General features: G+C 31.8%; 1 protein-coding gene and 1 long non-coding RNA gene across 2 annotated transcripts in view; one reads left to right on the forward strand and one right to left on the reverse strand.

Annotated features, from left to right (window-relative positions):
* Nucleotides 1-24,370, forward strand: part of LOC118190209 (uncharacterized) — a 101,016-nt gene that overhangs the window by 16,176 nt on the left and 60,470 nt on the right. The gene's annotated exons all lie outside the window — the stretch shown is intronic.
* LOC118190198 (uncharacterized) overlaps nucleotides 8,518-24,370 on the reverse strand; it is a 206,935-nt gene continuing 191,082 nt past the window's right edge. Inside the window, exons 18-19 of the mRNA XM_035360876.2 lie at nucleotides 15,565-15,975; nucleotides 8,518-13,230 (exon numbers count right to left, since the gene is read on the reverse strand). Coding sequence (XP_035216767.1) covers nucleotides 12,222-13,230; nucleotides 15,565-15,975 — 1,420 coding nt within the window. The 3' untranslated portion in view covers nucleotides 8,518-12,221. The remainder of the gene's footprint in view (nucleotides 13,231-15,564; nucleotides 15,976-24,370) is intronic.

Consider the following 24,370-nt stretch of genomic DNA (forward strand, 5'->3'; position numbering starts at 1 on the left):
AAAACTTAATACAATAATATATTAAAAAAATAATTAAAAAAGGGGCGGTTTTCCGTGCGCATTAGTACATTTCGCTTACGGAATTGTGGGTGCAGTAAGGATTCTTTCTGTTTTTTTTTTCATGCTTTTGAAATTTATTTTTAATTATCGTTTTTCAACTACGTTTCGGGGGTAGTTATTAAGTATTTTTTTAATACCTCGCTTCATTAAAAAAACGTGCGCTTCAGAAACTAACTTTTCATTTGCTAAAGCTGTACGCTTTTAATAGGATGTGGCCAAAAATTTAATTTATTTTGGTTTCAAATTATTCTCAGAGAAAAACTTTTTCGAGAGAATACTGATTTATCTGACGAAAAAATGAACTTAATTTTTATCACGAAACATTCTTAACGAATTGTTTCGATCCACGTAAGCTGCTAAATTAAATGCAGCCAAGTTTGCATTACTTTTATTTTCCATCAATGCTAAAAGCTATTAACGCTTCAAATGCTACTTTTATTTCAAATCCCGCTCGGTGCTTTAGCTCTTATATCCGTGTAGATAACATTTTACCGATAGAAGGGCAGAAAGCGATATAAGATCAGCAACTGAATTTTAATTTAAATGTTTTGATTGGCTTTTATAAATCAGAAGCCGTGCTACTATTATTTTCCTCAAAATAAATAAATAAAAAAGATATGAAAGATTTCAGATTTTAACAGTCGCCCTAAACGGATAGTTAAGGTTTTTCACTCTCTCGTTGAACTCGCAGTTTACAAATCTGTTGTTACACTTACTTCTACTACCCCAAGGGCTTTGCAATTCTAGGGCTTTGCAAAACTTTTTTTTCTTTCTTTTGATTATTAATGTTTTGTGTGATTCTTTATTTATTAAATATCACGTTCTTGGCTCTTAGGGAATGTAAAATTCGAATGAACAGCAAAATCACAAAATATTTAAAAGCAGTATAAAGTTAGAATTTCCGATAGACAATCTTGCGCGCTGGAGATAAAAGTGTTTTATGCCGTATGGTGTTGCCACTGTTCGCTTTTAAGTTTTACAAAATATGAAATAGATAATAAAACAAATTCGAAATTCAAAATGAAGGCCTATGTTCGGGTGGAGGACTACATTATTCGAAATTGGATGGCTCTAGGTACCATCGTTTTTTCACAATGTGAGGAACATACATATTTTCATACAGTATATTCATCTAGAATTCATTTAGAAGCTGCCTTATTTAATTCCTTTTAATATAATACAGGGTGATAATGTTTGGTGGCAACAATATGATAAGTGATACAACGCATTTAAAGAGTTTGGACGCAAAATTCCTTTTCGAAATCAATATCCCATTCGGGACTAACACTCCTTTTGGACTAAAAAAATGTGAAAAGATTCAAATATAAATGGATCGTCAAAAAAGGCCTTTTTTAATGTAATTTGTCAATACATATTATCGATAAAGATGGCCCAGTGGAATAGCGAAGCATAGCTTAGAATACTAGATGAATATACATCTAGACTAAAATGGGAGCTTTATATATCTTCTGTATATTTCAAAAGTGAAAAATTGTATAATTTAATTCAGCAAAAAAAAAATTTAATTTTTATTTATCTGAATTAGATTTAAAAGTTAAAAAAATATATTCTTTAGAATGGCACTTTTTGCTTTTTAAAGCGTTTAGTTTGTTTATGAATAGCAAAGAAATTAAATTTTATATTTCAGTTATCTTACTAAGATGGCTTTACAAAAGTTTTTTTTTTTTTTTTTCTCAAAAATGTAAGTGATCTTACATTTTACGGAATGACAACAGACTCGAATGAAAAGTGAAACATTGCAAAATCACTTTTCGGGAGTAATAGCCCTTTTTGGGGGGACAAAATGAAGTTCTTGGTTCATAACGAGAGCTCATTTTCATCATAATGATCTTATTTTAGTATATTTCCAACAGTGTATTTAAGGTTTATAAATGTAATATGTTGTTCTGAATCGCATTCGAAGTTCCACGTAAGAATTATAATGGAGGTAAAACTCGTCCCATATATACACACAAGACAGACATCATTTTAAAAAATAGTAAAAACATGTTGTGAGGAGTTTAGTTCATGTTTATTAACTGAAAACTGATTATCGAATTTCTGAACCGAAAATATTATCTCCCTTACCTATGCTTACAGTTTGGGATGAGGATAAAAAAACTAATTAGACATAAATAATTTTAAAAAATAAGAAATTTTTTAATGCTTTTAAATTAAAATTCGTTCTTTTACAATATAGAATCTTTTTTTTTTTTTTTTTTTTTTTTTTTTTTAAAAAAAAAAATGCAGGAGACGTGCGAAATATGCTTATGGTATGCCTTCCCTCGGACTCGAATCCTGGACTTCTCGAACAAGGGTCGAGTATGCTTCGAATTACAACACGAAAGCATGCGGAAAGGAGGACGAAAATATCATATAACTGTCATTTTAAAACAAACCCCATATAAAAATTCGCTATGTTAAAACAAACATTGTTCTAGGTTTCCGCCATTTAAACGGCCAGATGGTTGGTTTACATTCGCATTTTAGCCAAGTTCTGTGCCTTAAATCCCTTGAACGACATTTAAAATGTTTTCCGCATTCAATTTTATACAAATATACTATTAGAAATGATAATAAACTTAACTTGTTAGTATATTCTAGCCATATATTTATTAATTTTAAGAAAGTAATGTGCTTATAAATTTTCAAGGTAATATCTTTTCCATATCCGCTTCATAAAAATATAACTTTCCTGCTAGTGTGCATGATTTCTCCAAAATGATTGAGTAGAATTTCTTCATTTTTTTAATTTTGTAAGTACAATATTTCATCGTTTTAGTCTCAAGGACATGTTATCAATCAAATTTTCAATTGAAAAATAATTTTTCAATAATGAATAATCATTTTTTCACTTTGAACAAATGTTTACGTTAAATAATGGAAAAAACTATCGATTTTGCTGGAAAAAAAATTAAGATTTCTATGAACTTCATTACTTTTTCCCTTGCTATATCCGAACCTGCAAAGTTTGGGATTTTTTTGTTTGTTCTTTAAATGAAGATATGTGCGAAAATTTTTTGATATTAAATTAAAAATAAAATATAATTTTAAATGTTCGCTTTATTACATTATATTGCCATTCACAAATATTACCAAATTTGAGATTCTTAGCTTAACAGGAATAGTTTAAAATCGATGACAAAATTTTGACCCTAGCGACAAACATGAGTGAACTAAAGAAAAGCTTACAGTAATTAAAAAAGTAATAATAAGGGGAATAGTGAATTAATCATCGCGATTAACTGAAATCCATTTTATCTTATTTATATTATGACATGTACAATCACGCCATATTTATTTCATGAATATGCCCAACAATTAAAAATCTGGTAATAAAAAATAAATCTATAGTCTTTGCTGAGAATGAATATTTATGTGATGAGTTTATATACTAAAATATACCATTCGCAAGCAGCCTTTTGTGGATAACCAACTGTTTTAGTACTAGACAAACATGTATATTTACAGAGCGACTTTATTCACAACTTTTAGAAACTTATCTTCAAAAATACAATTTAATTTAAGAAGAAACGCGATTAAAAATAGTAAAAAGCCGTAAATAATATTAAAATTTATTTTTATGCGTTTTGAATTCCTTCCTCTACATATGCATTATTTTGAATTGGCATAAATCGAGCATCATCCATAAGCTACATATATAAAGATTAAAGTCTGTGTGTTTGGTTGTCCTCTAATAACTCAGTCACTACTATAGATATTTTCTACAGTTCTTTTCTGACTCCTGCAAAAGGACTACGTCCACTTTAAAAAAAAAAAAAAAAAAAAAAAAAAAACCATCTAAAATCAGAGATATTAATTAAAAACTTGGAAAAACGATAATTTTCGCTCTCATTTTTCCATGTGGCAACAGTCTCGCAAGCTGGAGATGAAAATCTGTTTTATTTCGAAAGTTGTTGACACAGCTCGCTTTCAAATCGTAGATTTTGCTAATAAAAATTTTTGAAGTTATACAATGAAATAAAAATAGCATTCCCAAACGTTAAATACATTGTTCCCGATTCCAAAAATTCGTGGGAAGCCATTTCGACTGTTCCCATCTTCCTGCGACTTTACTCGGCCGAGATACTAATTAAAAACTCCGAAAGCGCTAAATTTCGCATTCATTTTCCCGAGTGGCAACAGTCTCGCGCGTTGGAGATAGTTTCGAAATTATTATATTGCTCGCTTTCAAATCATAAAGTCTGTTAATCAAAAATTTGGGTACTTTTCCGTTTTGCCGGCGCAAACGATAAAGTCGCCAATAATGGTTTAACTGATGCCAGACGGAATATCTTTGCTGGTAACCTTTTACGCCTCAGTTTCAAAAAAAGTTGAAGCCATTTCTTATCAGATTGTTTCTTTTAATACTGGCATACAATAATATAGAATTTTCACACGATATTTAAATTTTATCCCCTAAGACAATTCACGGTAATTAAGTCAATTAGAATGCAATTAAACCGCTCATCCGAAGGCGAAATCAAGTGTTAAATTCATCAATTCTAATGAGAATGCACTAGCGAAGTAAAGCACTGCGGTTTTACATAATTTCTGAGTAAGCTATTCGTACGAATTGAAATAATTCTTGCATTTAAACTTGTATTCCAAATTAAGATTTAACTTGAAATTAATGTAGATAATAACTGAGCGAATTAGATTTTAGTAGCGTAGTTTACGTGAGATGAGATTACTTGGGGTCACGTGATACGAACCGGCGAATCAGGATTTTGAACCATGAAATCATAGTAAATTCTTAAATTAATGTCTTTTTACAAATTTATTGTCTTTATTTATTGGCTTTTTACAAAATTTTAAACCATATTAAAATGTTTATGCCTTCAAAATAAAAAAAAAATTCTTAGAATTAACATTTTTTATGTGTATACTGTATGTTGTCGCCAACAAAGTCTGCTTGGCGAGATTTGCGCAGGTGAAACGGAAAAGTACGAAAATTTGTAAGTTTTATAAAATTCTATACATATAAAGAAGAACACCTGTTTGTATGTTTGTTCGCGTTATTGATTTCTGATCAATTATCATAAATATTTATCATATTTAATCGACTAAAATTGAATGTAAGTGAAATATTGGATAGAACTTTAGCTTTTACAATCATTTGATAAGAAAAACGAAAATCATTAAAAACTGCGTGCCATTGTTGCTGATATAATATAATGAGAGAGAATTAGCTTATTTTTCTATCGAAAATTTTTATGCGGGTTCCATATCACATCAGACTGAAAAATGTATGACTATGAATCGTATTTTTTTGCATCATTATTACAGAAGGATTACAGCGATATCGTTCTCTATGTTGTTAGGTGCATTATTCTGAATTTATCTTAACTGGTATCGGGTACTTTCGCTAGTTACCAATAAATACCCAGTGCATATTTACCGTTACTGTAAACAAAAAGAGCGTATAAAATTTCGGGAGACAATCTATGAGATTTCTGTTTTGCTAACAAATATTTCGCATAATTATCAAAGTCCATTTACGCAACTGCTACCGATGAAGGGAGATCCTATCTAATTGCATCTGAAATTTAATGAACTTTTTTTATTCAAAATTAAAACTAGAAAAAGAGTAAATTTTACCAATTATTAGAATTCAAATACAGGGTGTCGCATGTTTGTTCTTACGTAAGAAAGCTATGTATGTATATATATTCTGATAAAAATTTTTGATAATCTTAATTACACCTGACGAATCAGAAAATTACGTTATTCATATTAAGGCATAACAAATAACATTAAAAATTATTAAAAAAAGTTAACTTAAAAAGAATAAATTTTGAAAAGATTAAAGATGTCCAAAAGTTAAGAAATTTCAGGATTATTTAGGTTATGGCAAAAGTTGTGAGGTTTCTAGTGAAAGACACGTGTGCCCCTTATTAAACATTCTCCATATTCACCCGATTTGGCGCCGTGCGACTCTTTTTTATTCTCGAAAATCAAATCAAACTTCACATGCATGTTCAACGCAACGATGTATTCGGCATTCAAGCCACAGTGACCCGCAAGTTGAATAACATCTCAAACAAGAACTTTTCTGAAAGTTTCATATTATTATAAGAACGTTCTCATTGTACTCTGGGGAGAGACGATGTAGAACACCTGAAGCATCAAAAATATAAGTTTTCTTTAGTTTTCATTAATTCAGAGTCGGAACGTTTTGGGCGAAAGGTGTAAAATCCACTATACATTTAAACAGAAAGTGAAATGCGGCGGTATTTTGTCATTTTTATAGCGATACTGCAATACAAAATCTTTCAAAAATATTTTGCAGTATTCATTTTTGGAGTTTTCTGCTTTGTCATCTCAGACTGGATTTCTGAAAAGTTACAGATAAAGAAATTTCTTTGGAAAATTTAAGAAAGTTCGAGTGGTTAGTATTTGAAGAACTCATTAATGCCATACAATCGAAAGAGTTTTTAATGCCTTTTCAACCTAAAAATGATTATTAGACAATAAATATCGATCATATTAATTACCATATCGAAGATATTAAGCATGACAGAATAGAAGCTAGCCGTGCTCAGACATAAGAATCTTGGGAATTTGATGTTCCTTTAAGCGCCATATTTAGTCTAAAAATAATAAATATCATAAACAATTCTAAAATGTCGAGATTGCTAACCTGTCACTTTAGTCTAGGATCGATATACAGTCAACAAGTTTCGCAGGACATCCAAACAATGTAACATACATTGACAGCCTCCCGTGCATCCAGTTAGACGGTTTATAGACGGCTGTTATAGGCATAAAGCGGACCATCTATCATTAAACTCTATGCAAAGTGGCATTGTGTCAAATGTGCTGCCTTTGCATACTATTGAATATAGCATTGAACTTATTTGGATCCCATAACACAGCGTTTGTTCTACTTACTGACAAGTCTCGTATCAACCTAAATAGAGACATATACATTTGGATGCACCCATGTGCACTTTATAATACTTCTCATATCATGCAAAACTATTTTTATTTAGGAGCTGGAGACATTTTTCGGGATAGTTACATCCCAGAATTTAGTCATCTTAAGGTGTCTTATGGATATTTTTGCATACATTTGACAATTGCTGTGTGGAAGTCATCCTGCGTCAGTACGTGAAGACTTTTAGGATAAACTTGAACCTGAAATTTTCTGAACGATGAAATTGCATGTTCTTATTGGTTTAGTTTCGTTCTGCAATGTTTGTTTGTTTTTGTTAGGTATAATAGTTTGAACTCACCTGCCTGTCCACAAGATTTAAAACCCCATTAAACATATCTGGGATACATTATATGCTGGCTTATAACAAAAAATACTCTACGTACTTAAATACTGATCTACATACCGCTGAATAATCTACTTACGTACCACTCAAATACGTACCCTAGGACAGCGTTTCTTAAACTTTTTTCAGTCCCGACCACTTTTTATCACTGAGAAAAATTGTTTTCGCGACCCCTGGACCCCATAATATTTACGAAACTTGTGGGACCCTATAATCATTGCGCAAATCCGACACACGCCTGAATGAAACTGTGAATTTTTTTCACTTGTTACTGTAATATACTATTATAGTTTTAGGTCATTAACTTTAATTTCTAGTTTTAAGACATAGAACAATGTGAAAATTTTAAATAAGTAACAGCGGAAATGACAGCGTCACGCGCAAAGCAAGTAAAATGAAAGTTTATGTTATAAAAAGAATGCGTCGAAACGTTTTCTTTTTTTTTCTTTGTCTGTATTGTCTGAACTTCATCTACTTTCAGACACATTGTGTAAAAATATTTGGTAATTGTAAAATTATTATAATAAGTTAAACTGTGTGTCCACGGGACCTGCAGTGGGGGTCGCCAAATATTTTAGCAGTTTTGATATTTCTTTAACTTATTATAATAATTTTACAGTTACCAAGCATTTTTACACAATGTATCTGAAAATAGAATAAAGATAAGATAATACAGACAAAGAAAAAAACGTTTCCACGCATTCTTTTTACTATAGAAACGTTCATTTTACTTGCTTTGCACGTGGCGCTGTCATTTCGTCTGTTATTTATTTAAAATTTTCGCATGTTCTATGTCTTAAAACTAGAAATTAAAGTTAATGACTTAAAACTGCAATAGCATATTACAGTACAAGTGAAACAATTGACAGTTTCAATCACGCGTGAGTCGGACTTGCGCAATGCTTATGGGGTCCCACAAAATTTTCGTAAATATTATGGGGTCCAGGGGTCGCGAAAAGAAATCTCAGTGATAAAAAGGGGTCGCGACTGAAAAAAAAATTAAGAAAAAGTGAGTTAAAGAAATATCAAAATTGATAAAATTTTATATGGCATATTTATTCTTTTGGCATATTTCCTACAAGTGAAGTATCTCACGTTGTCTATTTTTTTTTACTTAGGGAGTTTATTGGAAACGATAACAACATTTCATACATCAGAAATGATAAAAGTTAGACAGTGCTTTATATTCTTTATTTTCAAAACTCATTTCATAGCTTACAAATACATATTTCTAATTTTTATTTTAACTTTTTTTACATTGACACTCACTAGACAAAAAACAACAAATAACTGTCGAACATAAGACAGAATATCTTCGGTTCAGATCGTAAGAACATGGTTTAACAGTTAGGTAAAATACAGAACAAAACAAAAAGTGAAAGCTGGGCTTCCTCGAACAAACACAAGGATTTCTCACAACTACGTACTCTTGTATATCACTTTTGAGGTAATAAATGACTCATTTGCTCTCACATGAAAAACATGAATATTTTCTGAAGAATTATTACTTCACATGCTAACAAATACGATAAGATCTCGTATATGATGCAAATGTACAGATTTATTAGATAATTCCATTTTGTGTATATAGTAATCACACACTGTAAAGAAACATGTTAAACAGCTATTACATACGCAATTGTAGAAAGCTACCAAATGTGCCTGCTTGTCTAGGAGTGCTCCGAATTCTAAATAACATATGCCGAATTATTGTAGCAAAGTATGATTTTCATGAAAATAAGTCTATACTTGATAACTTCAATTTAATTTTAGAGAAAACCACAGCTTTTTTGCATTAAGAAATTCTAAGTTTAAAATATAATTTTATTCATTTTTCTAACAATAATGTTATTATAAAAATCTGGTATTAGGGAGAAAATACAGCTTGCCTTATTCGTTTTATTTACGTAATGTTTCATGTTTCTCTTTTATGAAACTGCATGCCGGGGATGAGGAAAAATTTCAGCTAAAATTAAAATTTCAAATTTAAATTCTGACTGAATACCTTAGAATAAAATCAATTGACAAATGAGGGAAAACTGAAATTACATATTGCATTTTTACAAGATTGAATTAAAAAGTTATGAATGCATTCTTAGAATAAAATCAATTGACAAATAAGGGAAAACTGAAATTACATATTGTATTTTTACAAGATTGAATTAAAAAGTTATGAATGCATTCTTAGAATAAAATCAATTGACAAATAAGGGAAAACTGAAATTACATATTGTATTTTTACAAGATTGAATTAAGAAGTTATGAATGCATTTGAAGGATCTGCGGATGAAGATCCAGAAATAAAATGTCATAAAGAAATTTCCTTAAAATATTTGTGGATGAAAGTGAAAATATTTTTGGATGAAATTTAGTGGATGAAAATTTTAGTGATGCTTAAAAAGGCTTAACATGGTACTTTCGTATGATCAGTAAACGAAAGGAAAAAAATAGCTAAGATTCATTAATTTATTACAGTAAACTCTAAAATTATTTTTGCTGTGTTTAAATTAAATAAACTTGATATAGGTTTAAAATCATTAAATATTAAAATTTTACTTCAATGCCTACATTTCAAGCATTTTATATTGATGCATATTTTATGTGCAATACGGCATAAATGTAATGTACATTTATTGGTCGAAACGTTTTCTAAAAACTTTTAGCAGTCTTTGGTTTATAATATGTTAGGAGTTTTTAACTACAAAGAGAGATTTCCAACTTTTCTGTGCGTTTTAAACTACTTGCGCTTCTATTAATGCACGAAAGAATATTTTTTTTGACTTTCTGAATTAATATAAAACTTGTTTAAAACTGCTATTTCATATTCTTAACTCTGAAACATATTAAAAACAAAAGCCTCAAAAACATTTTTAACCGTACCAAAAATGTTTACAAATTTATAATATTTGAAAAGAAATTATTAAGTTTGTATCTAAGCTTCAACTTTGGTTTAAAAGACAGGATTAAAATATTGGCATTTTTACAAAGACGGTGCCTACATTGCAATAAAATAAAATTTCAGTTAATTGAAGCATATTTAGTCGACTTTTAAGAGTCCACGATCTCTCCTTGGAAGCTTAGCATTTGGCAGCTTATTTATAGTAGATGAGTAGTTATAGTTATACACACAATCCAACACACAACATAGTCATTGATATAAAAGTAATAAGAAATATATATTGAAAAGAAGAAACGCAATCCATTAGGGCACTTTCAGTTTTATTTTTGGTATGGGCGTTAACATCCGACACATCACTAAATCAAAATCACAATCTTCCATGCTACAGTTCTTTCGTATACATATAGCAGAAACAATTAGTAACTGCATCTCAAGTTGAAATGATAACTCGACTATAATGCTAGAGCAACAATGCACGTGCAATTTTATACAATGGCAAAGACAATTGTACGGTTGAAGAAAACGACGATTTAACTCCGAAGTAGGTAAAAACGCAATGGTATTAAGGGCCGAACTGAAATATTATTTCTCACTCATTCGCTTGCGTTATGAAACCAATCGACGGAACAAGATAATTGGTAACATTCTGAAGCTCTTTCAAAGAATACTGCTAGACCTAACTTAGTAGTTCAGGAAAAAAGTCAGGCTTTTCCGGGAGTAGTACAAATCTAAACATTCTCTCGTATCACTTGAAAAATGCGATTCTGGTGCGCACCAAGTGTTAGTTCCAAAGGAATCCGAATTTGCTTCAGTGCATAAAACTGCGCTCTTAGCACAAAATCGGGAAATAGGCACGAAGACATATTACAAACCACCATTCTTCCAATTCGGCCTATGAATGATAAGATATATAACAGATAATCTGCACGGAAAGTATGCACATATGATTATTTTGGTCACTGTTTCTGTAGATTTCATTACACTGAAATTTTGCTCTAATTAATAGGTTAGTTTCCGTGAGCTCAAGGAAGAAAATATTCAAGTCTTCAAGTATTCATAACCAGTGATACAAATTTGATATAAATATGAAAATTCTGAATACAAGTTCAACTGATTTAAGCAGCTTTTGCGATGTATTCAGCTCTGAACATATGTATAATAAGTATTAAAATAAATTAATGTAATTATCACCAGTAAAATTATTGAATAATATTAGGTAAAATTAATATTGTTGAAAAAGAATAGGATCATATAATAAACAGCAAAAAGTGCCTTTAACATAAAAAGTATATTTCGCATTTGAACTTTCCTTACCAAGGTGGAACGAATTCTTTCTGAAGACTTTTTTAACCTTAATTTCAGATGTATCTGAAATTTACTTTATTAATATTTTAACCGTTAATGCTTCTCTGAGTATCTTTTATGCGTAAAATTGTCCTTAGTTCTTGGAAAAGATACGCTAATTTTATAGCAATGATACTACATTCTATTACTGAAATAGCTGCAGACGCATCAGTGCTTTTATGGGATTCTGAATTCTTTGCTTTTATTTTTTTTTATTTGAAGCATACAGAATAAATCTGATACAGTTTACAGTATTACTGGATACGTTTTTACAGTATGAATGACTTTCCGAACTCACGGGAACATTCATTGAAGGTTAGTTTCCTAAAATCATGCCAATACATATGATAACAATAGTCAAATGTTGAAAATATGTTATGAATAGCTAGATGAAATAATTCGTATAAAATGGAAATATCAAAGAAAGGAAAAAATTAAATATCATTTATTTGAAAAATCAGAATAGAAAAGACTACCTAACTCCTTCAAAATGTGATCCAGTTTAACTTCGACACACCACACTAAGGGAAAACTAAAGCAGCTACAAAATCATGCACAATGGTTTTAGGAAACTTCCTTCTGAAAGCAAATCACAATGTGTTTGGGAGATATATCACACGTACAGTTTCAGGAGTTCATAATCTGGAGGCGGCAGATTCTATGAACATGGCTTCGCTAGGCGACACTAGTCCTTGCCTCTCCCAGATCCTGAACGTCTCTTGGTCCGGAGGAGTAACTTCACTTCCAGTGACGTCGCTGTGGTGATTGTCCAAAGGTGACTGGGGAACAAACACGTGCGTAGCCGGTCCCGATATGGAGACATCACTCTCTTCAACGACTTCATCGCTATCCAAGGATGATGTACGCCACGTTCGGTTTGTGGGCGGGGCCTGCACGGGAACATACCTCTCCGGTATGAGATGATGGTGATGGTGGTGGAGATGATGGTGTGGGAGGTGCCCGGAGGAACGGTCCGGTAGTGAGGCTGTGTCGCTGAAGGGAGAGTGAACACCAGGACTGAGACGAGAGAATTCGCTATCTCTCAGGGACGGGGAGAATGTAGGCATGACGGAAGGTGTAGATGGTCGGACTTGAAGGGGTATGATTTGGCATGAATGCCGATCCTGACATTCACCAATGCTTTGACCACGTTTGGACAGTTGTTGAACACCGCTATTGGCATCGGATATCGTAAACTTTAGAGGCTCTTTTCCACCCAAGAATGAACTAAGGGTTCTGGGCCAAGAATTCTGCTTATCTAATTCGGGTGGAGAGTCGGATTTTACGTGCCCAAACATGCTAGATGCTTTTGAGGCGAAAATTTTGCGGTCCAGAGTATTAGCCGCAATTTTATCTCGATGTTCTGCTTCTTCATCTATGTAGCCAATAGACGATCCGTATGAGCTTCTGCTCTTTGGCTCAGCTGGCAAAGAGCTCAGCTGAGTGTCTTTGGATGAACAAACGTCGGTTTCGATTTCATTGTTCATTGCTTCGCGAAAGGATCTTTTCTCTTCATTGTCACTATCTGTAGTTTCAACAACAACAGATGGACTTAGGCCAAAGGTATAATGGCTGCTAGTGATATCTGGTTGTGGATGGTCGCTTCCGGTTTTAGACTGGTCTTGAGATGATTCAGAGTTAGACCTGAAAAGTAGAAGAGGATTATTGTCGTTATTCGATAATTAACTTTTGATAATTTGACCGTTTACATTTATTTATGAACAATAATTACAGAGACTTTCAAAATTTAAGTTTGCGATTTTTTTAAAATTAATACTTAATTTTTACAATTTATACTGGTATCCCGGTAAATTTATATTGGTGAGGTCTGCTTAGTATCCATCCATCCCGGTATGCGAGAGATTCGGTATATCGAGGTGGGAAATATCGAGGCGCGACTACAACTGATATCCAACAGAACGCAAAGCAGATTCTCATCAGTACTCTTAAAAATGAATTCCACATTCTACTTCCAAAAAATAGGAATGCAGTGTAGTATCCAAAGACTAGGAATGCAAAATAGAAATGCATCAGTGTATAGATGAAAAATGAGGCCACTTTGAAGGCGATAATGCATACAGTTACGTAAGGGGTTTGTGATACTTATCCAAAACACTTTTAGCCAACTGGACAGTTAGCCAACATAGACATTTAGCCGACACAGACCTTTATCTGACAGCGCATTAAACCTAGAGCACGTTAAGCCGACCGCACGTTTAGCTGATAAATCAAATGTTCAGACAAAAAGATGTGACAGCGTCTCTGTAAAATGTGTTCATATTTATCCAACAACTATTTAATCTCTCTATCAATTACAAAAATGCTGGGAGTTTCATAAATTCAACTTTCCTATCATTTTCTCGCCTATCAGTAAAATTTGTTGTTCGATTCTTAAAGACCCCATCTGTGTTATTTTGTGGAATTTTAGCATAACATGTCAGTGACATTTTACATATCGGGCAAACTGAGAAAGAGCTGAAATTTCTTTCCGGGGAACTTGAAACCTATCAATCGTATGTAAGGGTAGGAATCATATGTCATAATCGTATACCGTCGTAAAATATGAATCCTGTGCCAGGGAACATGAATCCTATGAGAAATGGGCAGAACTTTGATTATTAATCACAGTTGGACCCTTAATCATAATTTTGACTTTGGATCTGCAAACTTCATTCGTAAAACTTCTTCAGTTAGTAAATTGGACTTTGAATCGTTTCACATTAACAGAGAATTTTGTTTTTTAGTCAATGACATTAATTTTATAATCTAACTTTTCTAAACGCTTTCAAAATTCTAATATCTTAGCTTTTTCATGATTCATGACTATTTTTGTCGGCAGATCACGCTACATTTGTTTTCGCTTTGACCCAGTCATTGCCTTCAGTATGAAATCGTCTCGCTCAACTGAACAGAGGGACTTTTGCGTGATCTCTCTGGAAATTGATTTCAAAATCTACACTAACCTAAGGTTGCTTTTCTTTCTAAATTTACAATCTATATTCTGTATAGCATTGCATAAAGACAAAAATGTGGTGCATGTTTATACATCTTCTCGCTGGAAGACCTTGGAAAGGGTTTTTTGTGGGATAAATAGAGAGAAATTTTTATGTTGTATGTTTATGTATGTCTAAACGTAAGCGTTGTCACCTAAATGCCCGTGACGGGTAAATATCCTATTGGTAAATATCATGGCGGCTAAGTGTTTTGTTGGTTTAACGTGATATCATCTAAATGTTCTGTCCGCTAAACGTCCGTGTCAGCTAAATGACCTGACAGCTAAACGACTTCTCGACTAAATAAATATCTTGCCAGCTGAATGTCTGAGTCGGCTAAATGCTCTGTCGACTAAGTGTTCATGATAGTTCTATTTGTGCGAAGTTTTAACGTACATTTCCATATCTTAACAAGTACGTTTCTGGACCTTGCAATTACTAAATTTTATTGTGTTCGTATAAGCAAATAAAAATCACATCATGTACTCCCCGTAGCTTGTACATACATTTATTTAATATGGGTGCAACATTCATATGTATGTTTCATAAAATTATTTTCTTACACATTTCCATAATTTTCAGCTAACGTTTTATATTTTTTCTTTAAAGTTATGCTTTCGATCCTGGAATAATTTTATGGCGCGATTTTAACAGTAATAGATTTATGTTTTAAATGGTAATGCCTGAACATAAGGAGAGACATCGAAGAATCACTGTTTCAATGCTAAGTACCTTCTTCCAGAATTGTATTATTTTTATACACAAAATTCCCATGTGATGTCTGAAATCATGGCATATCTTAAACATAATTATGATAGGAAAATATTCTACATTAGATTTGCTATGCGTACATGATTTATGAATAAAATATTAAGTAATGTTTTTGATATTTTTAATCTGGCATATGTTTAGTTTAAATGATCATTTCATCATACAATTCTTCATCTTCTTTCCCCAATTTAATTTAAGCACATTACTATCTAACCTGCTGATACTCTTGTTTTTCGAAGCTCTTCTGGCTTTATCTTCCTTGCTGGCAGTACTTTTTAAGGTGTTCCCGCTGCTGCTGAAGGTAAGAAGCTGGCCTGATCCTCTGGTGACAGTGGAATAATCCAAAACTATATCGGAGGGTATGGGTACGGGATCGTCGTATCCAACGTCGCAACAATCGCCTTTCACGGTGGCCGTGACATCAACGACTCCAGGTCCTTTTTCATGTCCCCAGAAGGCATTTGTGTTGAAAGCTCCAGTGGCAGTGACATCAGTGCTGCCCAAACGAGTGGTAGTAGAGTGGCCATTCTGCTTGTTGTGTCCTGAGTTTGAATTTCCAGACCAACTTCCTGGAGGCACCATTCCACGGTATTTTTTGAACGTTCCAGTTTTTAGAAGCTGGTACCTTAAAGAAACAGATAAGAACACAGTTCAGAGTAACGTTATTTCGAATATTGTTATAATATATATTTGAAAAAGAATTTATGAAACACGGTTTACTTTCATTATCACGACAGATCAGTCTTAGCTTTATTATTAAGCATCGTTTTCTTCGCAGTTACATCACATACACTTTAACAAAATCACAAAGTTTTTAAAAGCTGCATAGGAGCGTATGTTTACAATTCCCGATCAATGTTAAGTGTTGCTATACATTTTTAAATGTTTTCTGTTTTTTCTCAGTTTATCATATCAATATTTAGTTTCCTTAGTAAAATGTCTAACAAAACTTTTTTTGGCTTTTTATTATTATGTGTTAACTTTATTTATTAAATATCATATTCTTCGCACTTAGGCCACATAAAATTCAATTTTACAGCAAAATCCCAAAATGTTTAAAAACAGCATACCTTTAGATTTCCCAACAGTGTTATAGGTTGACATATGCTTTTTCAGAATCGTTATATTGTAGAGACATTAGGTTATTTTGTTGCTGAAGACATGAAAAATGAGCAGTGCCCTCTATGGGACTCGAACTTCGGACCTCTCGAATACGCACCGAGTGTGCTGACCATTACACCACGAAGGCATGCTAAGAGAGCGGGAGAAATCCCTTATAATATTATTTCTTTAAAATTTAGTATCTCGCACTGCTAGCTGTCGGAAACGTTATTATAAAAAGGAAAAAGTATTTAAGGATTTTAATGATTCCAGCTACTATAATTGGCTCTACTCTTCTATGCGCCCTAAGATCACCAAATGTGGAGATATGTGTTCTGCGCTGGTTTTTGGAGCGATTCCGTGCTGTGGGATGGTTTGGTGGACGATGCTGTTTGTATGGCAACCCTTTTGACGTTGAAACTCAACTGCAGTGTCGTGCGTGTTTTGAAATGGCTTATGTTGCAATGATAGACGTAGTGGGAAAGTTTCAGTCGCGTATTTCAGATTGTGTGGAAAGTAAATTTAGTATTAGAAGGTACGATGTTGGCGTTGTTAACGAGTCTTTTGTTCACGGGTGTGTTTATGAGGATCGAAGTGTATTTTTGGAATTTCTGTGGTACTTTTAAAACGGAGTGCGAAATGCGGAGCTGCTATGAGAACTCGGACGAAGAAGGGCGTTTCTGATAGTTCTTGTGTGGATTTCCAGTCAAATGCTTGCTGGTAATCTATGTGGTTGTCAGTGGAGATTAAGATTTGAATCGTTTTTTTTCGTGTAGTAAGTTAACTTTGGAGGAAGTTTTTATCGTTACTTTCGAAATTTTGAATAGCAGAAAGACATGTGATGTAGCAAAATGGTGGCACTTTTGTTCACAGACGTTCTGTGGGTGACTGGCGAAATTTTATTAACGAATGTATTATGGTAAGTGCATTTTCTTTTACTGTTTTTATTTTGTAGAATGTTATGTTCATTATTCTTTTACTATGGATTTCTGTTCTTATTGTTGTTTCTGAATTATTTGTAATTTTAGTTATTTTAGTTTATTTTGTTGATTTGTACGCAATGCCTAGATTGTGCATTTCGTAGATGTTTTTTTAAAGTTTACACAGGATGCTGTGACAAGGTATTCTTTGAAATTTATTGTTGTTATGTTAATTTATTAGAGCTGTGCGTAGTTCTTAGATTCGTTCGTTGTCTAGATTGTGCAATTCGTAGATGTTTTCTAAGTTAAAACATATCGCTGTGTATATATTTTAACTTAAAAAGTTAAAACATAAACAAAACAGTTTTCAAGTTAAACAGTTTCGAGAATAACGGTTTTCAAGTTAAACAGTTTCGAGAATAACGGTTTTCAAGTTAAACAGTTTCAAGTAAAAACAAATTTTCAAGTTTAAACGGGATGCTGTGTACATGGTATTATTTGAAATTTATTGTTGTTATGTTAATTTATTAAAGCGATGTGCGCGTAGTTCGTAGATTCGTTCGTTGTCTAGATTGTGCAATTCGTAGATGTTTTTTTAAGTTAAAACATATCGCTGTGTATATGGATTCTTGTCAAATATTTTTGGTTAGAAACTTTACGTTTTTGCTATCTAAATTTTTTGTTTTTGTTTCGGATTTTTAGCTAAAATTGTGTGTTCAAAACGTGGTTTTTGCATGTGCGAAAACCGCGCTTTTTGAGGCTTTTAGGCTAAAGTTCGAAATGTAGACAAAACATTTAGATAGTAATATGGCACCGTGGAGTTTCTCGCCAAACACACCGCATATGGCGCCTTGAGGGCGCATATAAGAGTAGTTCCCTATAATTTTATAAAAGTATTGGGCAGCTCTAATTAGACATATCAGTATTTTAATATGTGTTTATCTAAATCAGTCATATTGAAATGTAGGAAAACTATTCTTATGAACTGTGTTTATTGCTTTTAAATCGCTTACTTTATTACTCAGTAATCTTCCACGTTAAATTTGAAGGTATCTTTGTCTTTACTGAATGTCAACACACTGGCAAGTAGAAGATAAACGTATTTTATTTCCTGCCGAGGCAACACATTGCTTTTTCATAGAGCCGAGTTTTTAATGAAAATTGAAAGATAAATAAATATCTTACATTTTCCCGAATGGCAACTGCGCGCTAGAGATAAAAACGTTTTAATTTCGAACAGCGGTGTTATTGTTCACTTTAAAATTACTGAGTTCATTAATGAGAAATTCTTTGCAAGTTTTATAAAATATGAAATAAATAATATAACAAATTCGAAATTCAAATTCGGTCTTCTAAGTGCCCATGTTCGGGTGAAGGACTACATTATTCAAATTTGATGGCTCTAGGTACCGTCGTTGTTTCACATTGGGAGGAACTTAATACCTGCATGCAGATTCTTCATTATTTGATTTCTATAAAAATAATACCAAGCAACTGTATTTGATGGCTACGATTTGAAAGGTAATACACCATTTATAAGTGTACCGATGCAAAGTAATATTTCGAGAATAGTATTACCCTTTGGGCTAATAAATTAAATGAATATTAGAGAAATTTATACAAAAGCAAGAGAAACGCTTAATGACGTCGCAACTCAAATTATTACAGGCGAATCACGTGACTCCCAAGAAAGAACCAAAACTTCGCCTTTACTGCAACAACCATACAAGTCATACAGCAGTATATCTAGAAAACGATTGTAGAAAATCGCTGATATCTATATCGCTGATATATAAATATGTTTATCGCTCTCATCATTCTTTTCATTCCCAAAATTAGAAATTTTGACAAGAGATCAATTTTTTAGATGTAAATAATGGACGTAAAATAACCGGGAAATATTTAAACAATGCTAGAAAATTTCAGCCAGCTTTCATATAAAAAGCTTTTTTCCTCTCTATTCGATGATGCAAACAGTAAATTTCTCAGAGTTTTAGATTGTGTGCTGAACGAAAATATGCGCGAAAGAGCGTTTTAGCATTAAATGTAAAGTACAGTCTCAATCGAATTTTGAATCAATCTTATCAGGAAACAGTTTAAAAATCGATGTGGTGTGGTGTGTGTGATTATGGCAAAGCCTCGAGGGCTATCTGCCTAAGGGGAGGGATGCCTTTGTGGAGGACTTTCTAAGGGAAACTGGCTCGTATACAAGTTACACATGGGGAAAACCACGAAAACCTCCATGCAGCCAGCCCGTTCGCGGGATTCGAACCTCAGACCGAACTACCAGTGTTCAGCGACTTTACCGCTCGGCCGCTGGTGGGCCTTAAAAATCGATGATAATATTGACTATAGCGATATATTTTTATTTCAGTAATAAATATGAGCGAGTTAAATGAAAGCTCATAAAATTTCTGTTCATTTGCTTATGCCTAGCAGCTTAGAGTTCCATGCATTGTAATAAAATATTATTTTGCAACATACTTCAAAGCCAATAACAAATTATTACTCCACGGAGTTCATACAGAGACTGCTGTTCATAATATCTTGCAGTGTGAACTTGCTGCAATGCATGCATAGCTGCATATAAGTCTCCAATAAAATGATCATACTGTATTACGCAGTTTTATAACTACGTTAATTTTTAAACGAAAATGTTTATAATTTATTTTTCAACAATTCTGTAAAGTAGTTAAGTAAAAGTTATATGATTATTATTTTAACCATAATGACCCGGGCTATGAAGAATACAAATAATTTTATCCAAGTTGACAATACAAATACAAAGTAATACAATACAATACAAATCAAAGTATCAACAAAAATAATTTTATCCAAGTTGACAATACAAATACAAAGTAATACAACACAATACAAATCCAAGTATCAATACAAATAATTTTATCCAAGTTGACAAAATTTACATGCATTTAGTAATAATAATTTAATAATAAAAAGTCTGAAAGAATTAAGATTTTAGCGGTCACCCAAAAGAATTAAGGTTTTTTTTTTTTTTTTTTTTTTATGTTCTTACTGAACTCGCAGTCTACCAGTCTGCTATTGCACTCATTTCTGCTGGCTTTATTATTAAATACCATTCTCTTCGCATTTACGCCATATAAGATTCAACAGCAAATTTACAAACATTTTAAAGGCCTATGTTTAGAATTCACGATGCAGTGTTAAGTGTTGGTATATGTTTTTTAAATATTTTTCAGTCTTTTCTCAGTTCATCATATGTTTACTTTTCTTATTAAAATGGTTTACAAAACTTTTTTTGTGCTTCTTTATTATTAACGTTTTGTATGTTAACTTTATTTATTAGATATCATGTTCTTTTTACGGCCCATAAAATCGCGGTCCATAAAATTTACGGTCCATAAAATTGGATTCAACAGCCAAATCACAAAATATTTAAAAACAGCATATCTTTAGAATTCCCGACAGACCGTCTTGTGCGCTGGAGATAAAAATATTTCATTCCGTACTGTGCTTCCATTGCTGGCTTTGAAGTCGTTGGATTTGTTATTGCAAAATTCATTAAAGTTTTACAAACTATGAAATATAATATTCGAAATTCAAAATTTGGGCTTGTTCCGGGTGGAGGACAACACTATTCAAAATTTACTGTCTCTAGGTACTGTCATTTTTTCACAGTGCGAGGAACATACATACATACATACATGCAGATTCTTCATTATTTAAATTTTTTAAAGGTATTAGAGGACGATATTATTTGGTGGCAACAATTTGAAATATGATTCGCCGTTTATAATGGACGACGCAAAATCCCTTCTCGAGAGTAACAGCCCATTCGAGCTAATGCCCTTTTGGTCTAATAAATAATTTCCAGCAAATCTTCAAAATGGTGTTTTTAGATTTAAAAGTAAATCATTCGGTCAAGGAAATAGCTATTAATTTTATTTCATTTTAATACAAAAATGTGAAAATTTATCTCATCATTTAATAATGTTTCGTAAAATGAAATAGACAGTATTGTTAAAAGTTTATTTTGCATGTCCCTAAAGATTTTCGTACATTAAGTATTAGTTGTAATAGATTTTGAATATTTGAATATTTTGTAAAGGAAGCTCTTTTTGCAAAAATATTCGTGGCGGAAAAAGGAGGGCTGACCCGCTATTAAAAATATTTTGTTGATCTTGTTCTGGATTGGCTTTAAAAACATATAGCAGTTTTACTATATCGTAATTTTGTACGATTTATTTTAGGTAATATGCGATTTTTATGTTAATCTATTCCTGTAACTTCTGTTTCTATCGTCAGATTTCGACAGAATGTAAACTGGACGGAATTTATATAACGAACGCATTTTTAATTTAGAGAGAAGGTTGTGGCAAATCGCCAGGAAGCTGCTTATTTTCTTAGTCATCTACATGTGTGAGTGGATCTAGTTTTGATGCGTGGTTTCGGATTTGGTGATGCTCAGTGTTAGAAGCTGCGGTAGCTGGAGCTGAATAAATAATTCAGCTCGGAAATTATTTGTTATGTTGCACAGATTTGGGTGCTGGCATTTCTTTTACCCTGCAAATTTTGTTAAATTTTAACTGTTTTTGCAAGCCATACTTTCGGTTAACCATTTTGTTAATTTTTTTCCTTTTATCTGCGATTTAAGAGCTTTGGATATGTAGAAGACGAGTATTCGTCGGAAGTATAAGAATGTTAAATAGGGTCTAGTTAATTAGGTTTAATTTAACAGTTTTGCTTTAGTATGTTTCAGGTGTAAGTATGAAGGGCAAAACACATTTTCACCTTATTGAGTTAGTAAAGCTTAGCATATTGAGGCCATATTTATTACTTAATAAAGTAATAAGTATTTATTTTATTACTTACTTATTTTATTACTTAATAATTTCAGATATATTACTTATTTTATTACTTAATAATTTCAGATATATTACTTATTTTATTACTTAATAAAGTAATAAACTATTTATTTTATTACTTATAAAGTAATAAATAAACATTTGCGCTTTAAACGAAATTTGTTTGTGCTTAAAACGAAGCGCACACGTTTTAGTAAACATTTTAGTAAATAATGAAAGTCTAAAAAATGTGTGATAGTCTCTGTAGAAGTACAAATACAAGAAGTGAGTAAAAGAATTATTTTATTACTTAATTAATAATAAATAATTATTTTTTGGACTGCGTGATAAGTTACTTTTTTCTTTTAGTCCGTTAATCCATTTTGAATAAAAGATTATTTCATGTAAACCTATTTTAAATTGTATTTTATTTTCAAAATATGTATGTTACGTAAAACATTATCATGTATTTCAAGTTGCACAACATTATTAGTATAATACTGCAAGGTAATTCTTACACGTAACGGCAAAAATTATAAAATACCTTATCAAAATAGAAAAGATGCAGTAGAACATTTCAACTTATATTTAACTTTCAAAGCCTTCTTTTCAACTTATTGTCTGAGCTCTCTTGAAGAATACATTTACATATTATTTATTATTTTTACAATAATGCATTTAATACATATAAGTCAGAATCTATTTAGCCTTGTTATGAAATATAATCAGGAAGTTGGGGAGAAAATAGAGCTGAATCAGTCAGCCAGTTTATTGAAAACAATTTTTAAATTAAATTTTATTGTATCATATTATAATGATATATATATATATATATTTTATAAATAAGCAGATGGCCATAGTATAGTGCGTGCCATATAGAGAATTGTTCAATCTCTCTCCAAGATATAGATTTCAAGACATCTAAGTCCTTTAATGAAATAACATTAATTAAAGTTACCATGTACATTAAAAATGTCTCTACATGTCTGTACGTCTACAAAATTGAAAGCAACGGAGATGCCAGCTCCAAGTTAATTTTTCCATTTTATGAGTACATTTGTCAGTAGATTACTGTTGGGACTTAGAGTGTTTCTGGCGTTTCTGAAATTAAAATCTTTGAATGGGTTATGATTCATTATGATATTTTTTATTTTGTATCTTATTTGTCGTTTATTTACAAAAAATGTAAGCTATAGCTTGCACTTTTTGTAAATAAACTCGAATTCCTGAAATGCAGTCCTGTTAATTCTCATCAAATGTCTCGCAATTTTAGCAGTGGAATGTTGACATAATGGTTCAAAAGCGAAATTGTAATAAAAATAAAATATTAGAAATTATTTTGTGATTTATGAATGCATGTTATTTCCTTAATAACATTAATTTAAAATAATTAAAAGATAAAATTATGCTTTAATATTATATAAAATAAATTTAAAATTTTATTATATGAGAAAAGTATTCGTAATGATATTAATTTTCAAAATGAGAAGTATCGAAACTTATTCCACTTAATGAAAAAAAAAAAAGGAGCCTTTAAGATTTGCAAATATTTTGTCGCAGTTTGTTTACGTTTATACAACTTGAAACAGGAAAAATTAATACTTTTGTTTTGATAAAAATTGATGGTGTTTAAATTATTCACAAACCATCACATGACTAGAAATTATGCTACCTAGCAGAGCAGGATTTACGGCTCCCAATTTCTTGGGGGCCCCCCAAAAAAATTAAAATATAGTATAACAAACTTATAAAGGGCCCCCATACCTCAAATAGCTTAGGTCCTTAATCAAGTCTAAATCCGCTTTGATAACTAGAATTCAACTGTAAAATGAATTTAATTTTAATGCCTGCAATATAGTGCTGCCATCTATCGGTTAATCATGAAATTAAACACAAAATGTATGGTGGTGCCATCTGTAGATTAAACTTAGAAATGGAATTCATTAGCTATAGCTTAGCAGCTACATTACTTAAGATTACGTATGCTAAGTTCTTTTTTTTTTTTTTTTTTAATAATTTGAACTTCTTTTGAATTTATAAACTATTTAAATAAATAGCATAAATTATTTGAGTTGAATTGAAATTTCAGCTGAATGCAACCTAATGTTTATGGCAATATATTTCCAAATCCTCTAGTTTAACATTCTAGATGTGGTGTACTCTCATATATCTGAAA

The sequence above is a fragment of the Stegodyphus dumicola genome, chromosome 10 (assembly GCF_044657685.1).
Source record: "Stegodyphus dumicola isolate Sdum_Otavi_A_Nest chromosome 10, ASM4465768v1".
In the NCBI taxonomy this organism is placed as follows: domain Eukaryota; kingdom Metazoa; phylum Arthropoda; class Arachnida; order Araneae; family Eresidae; genus Stegodyphus; species Stegodyphus dumicola.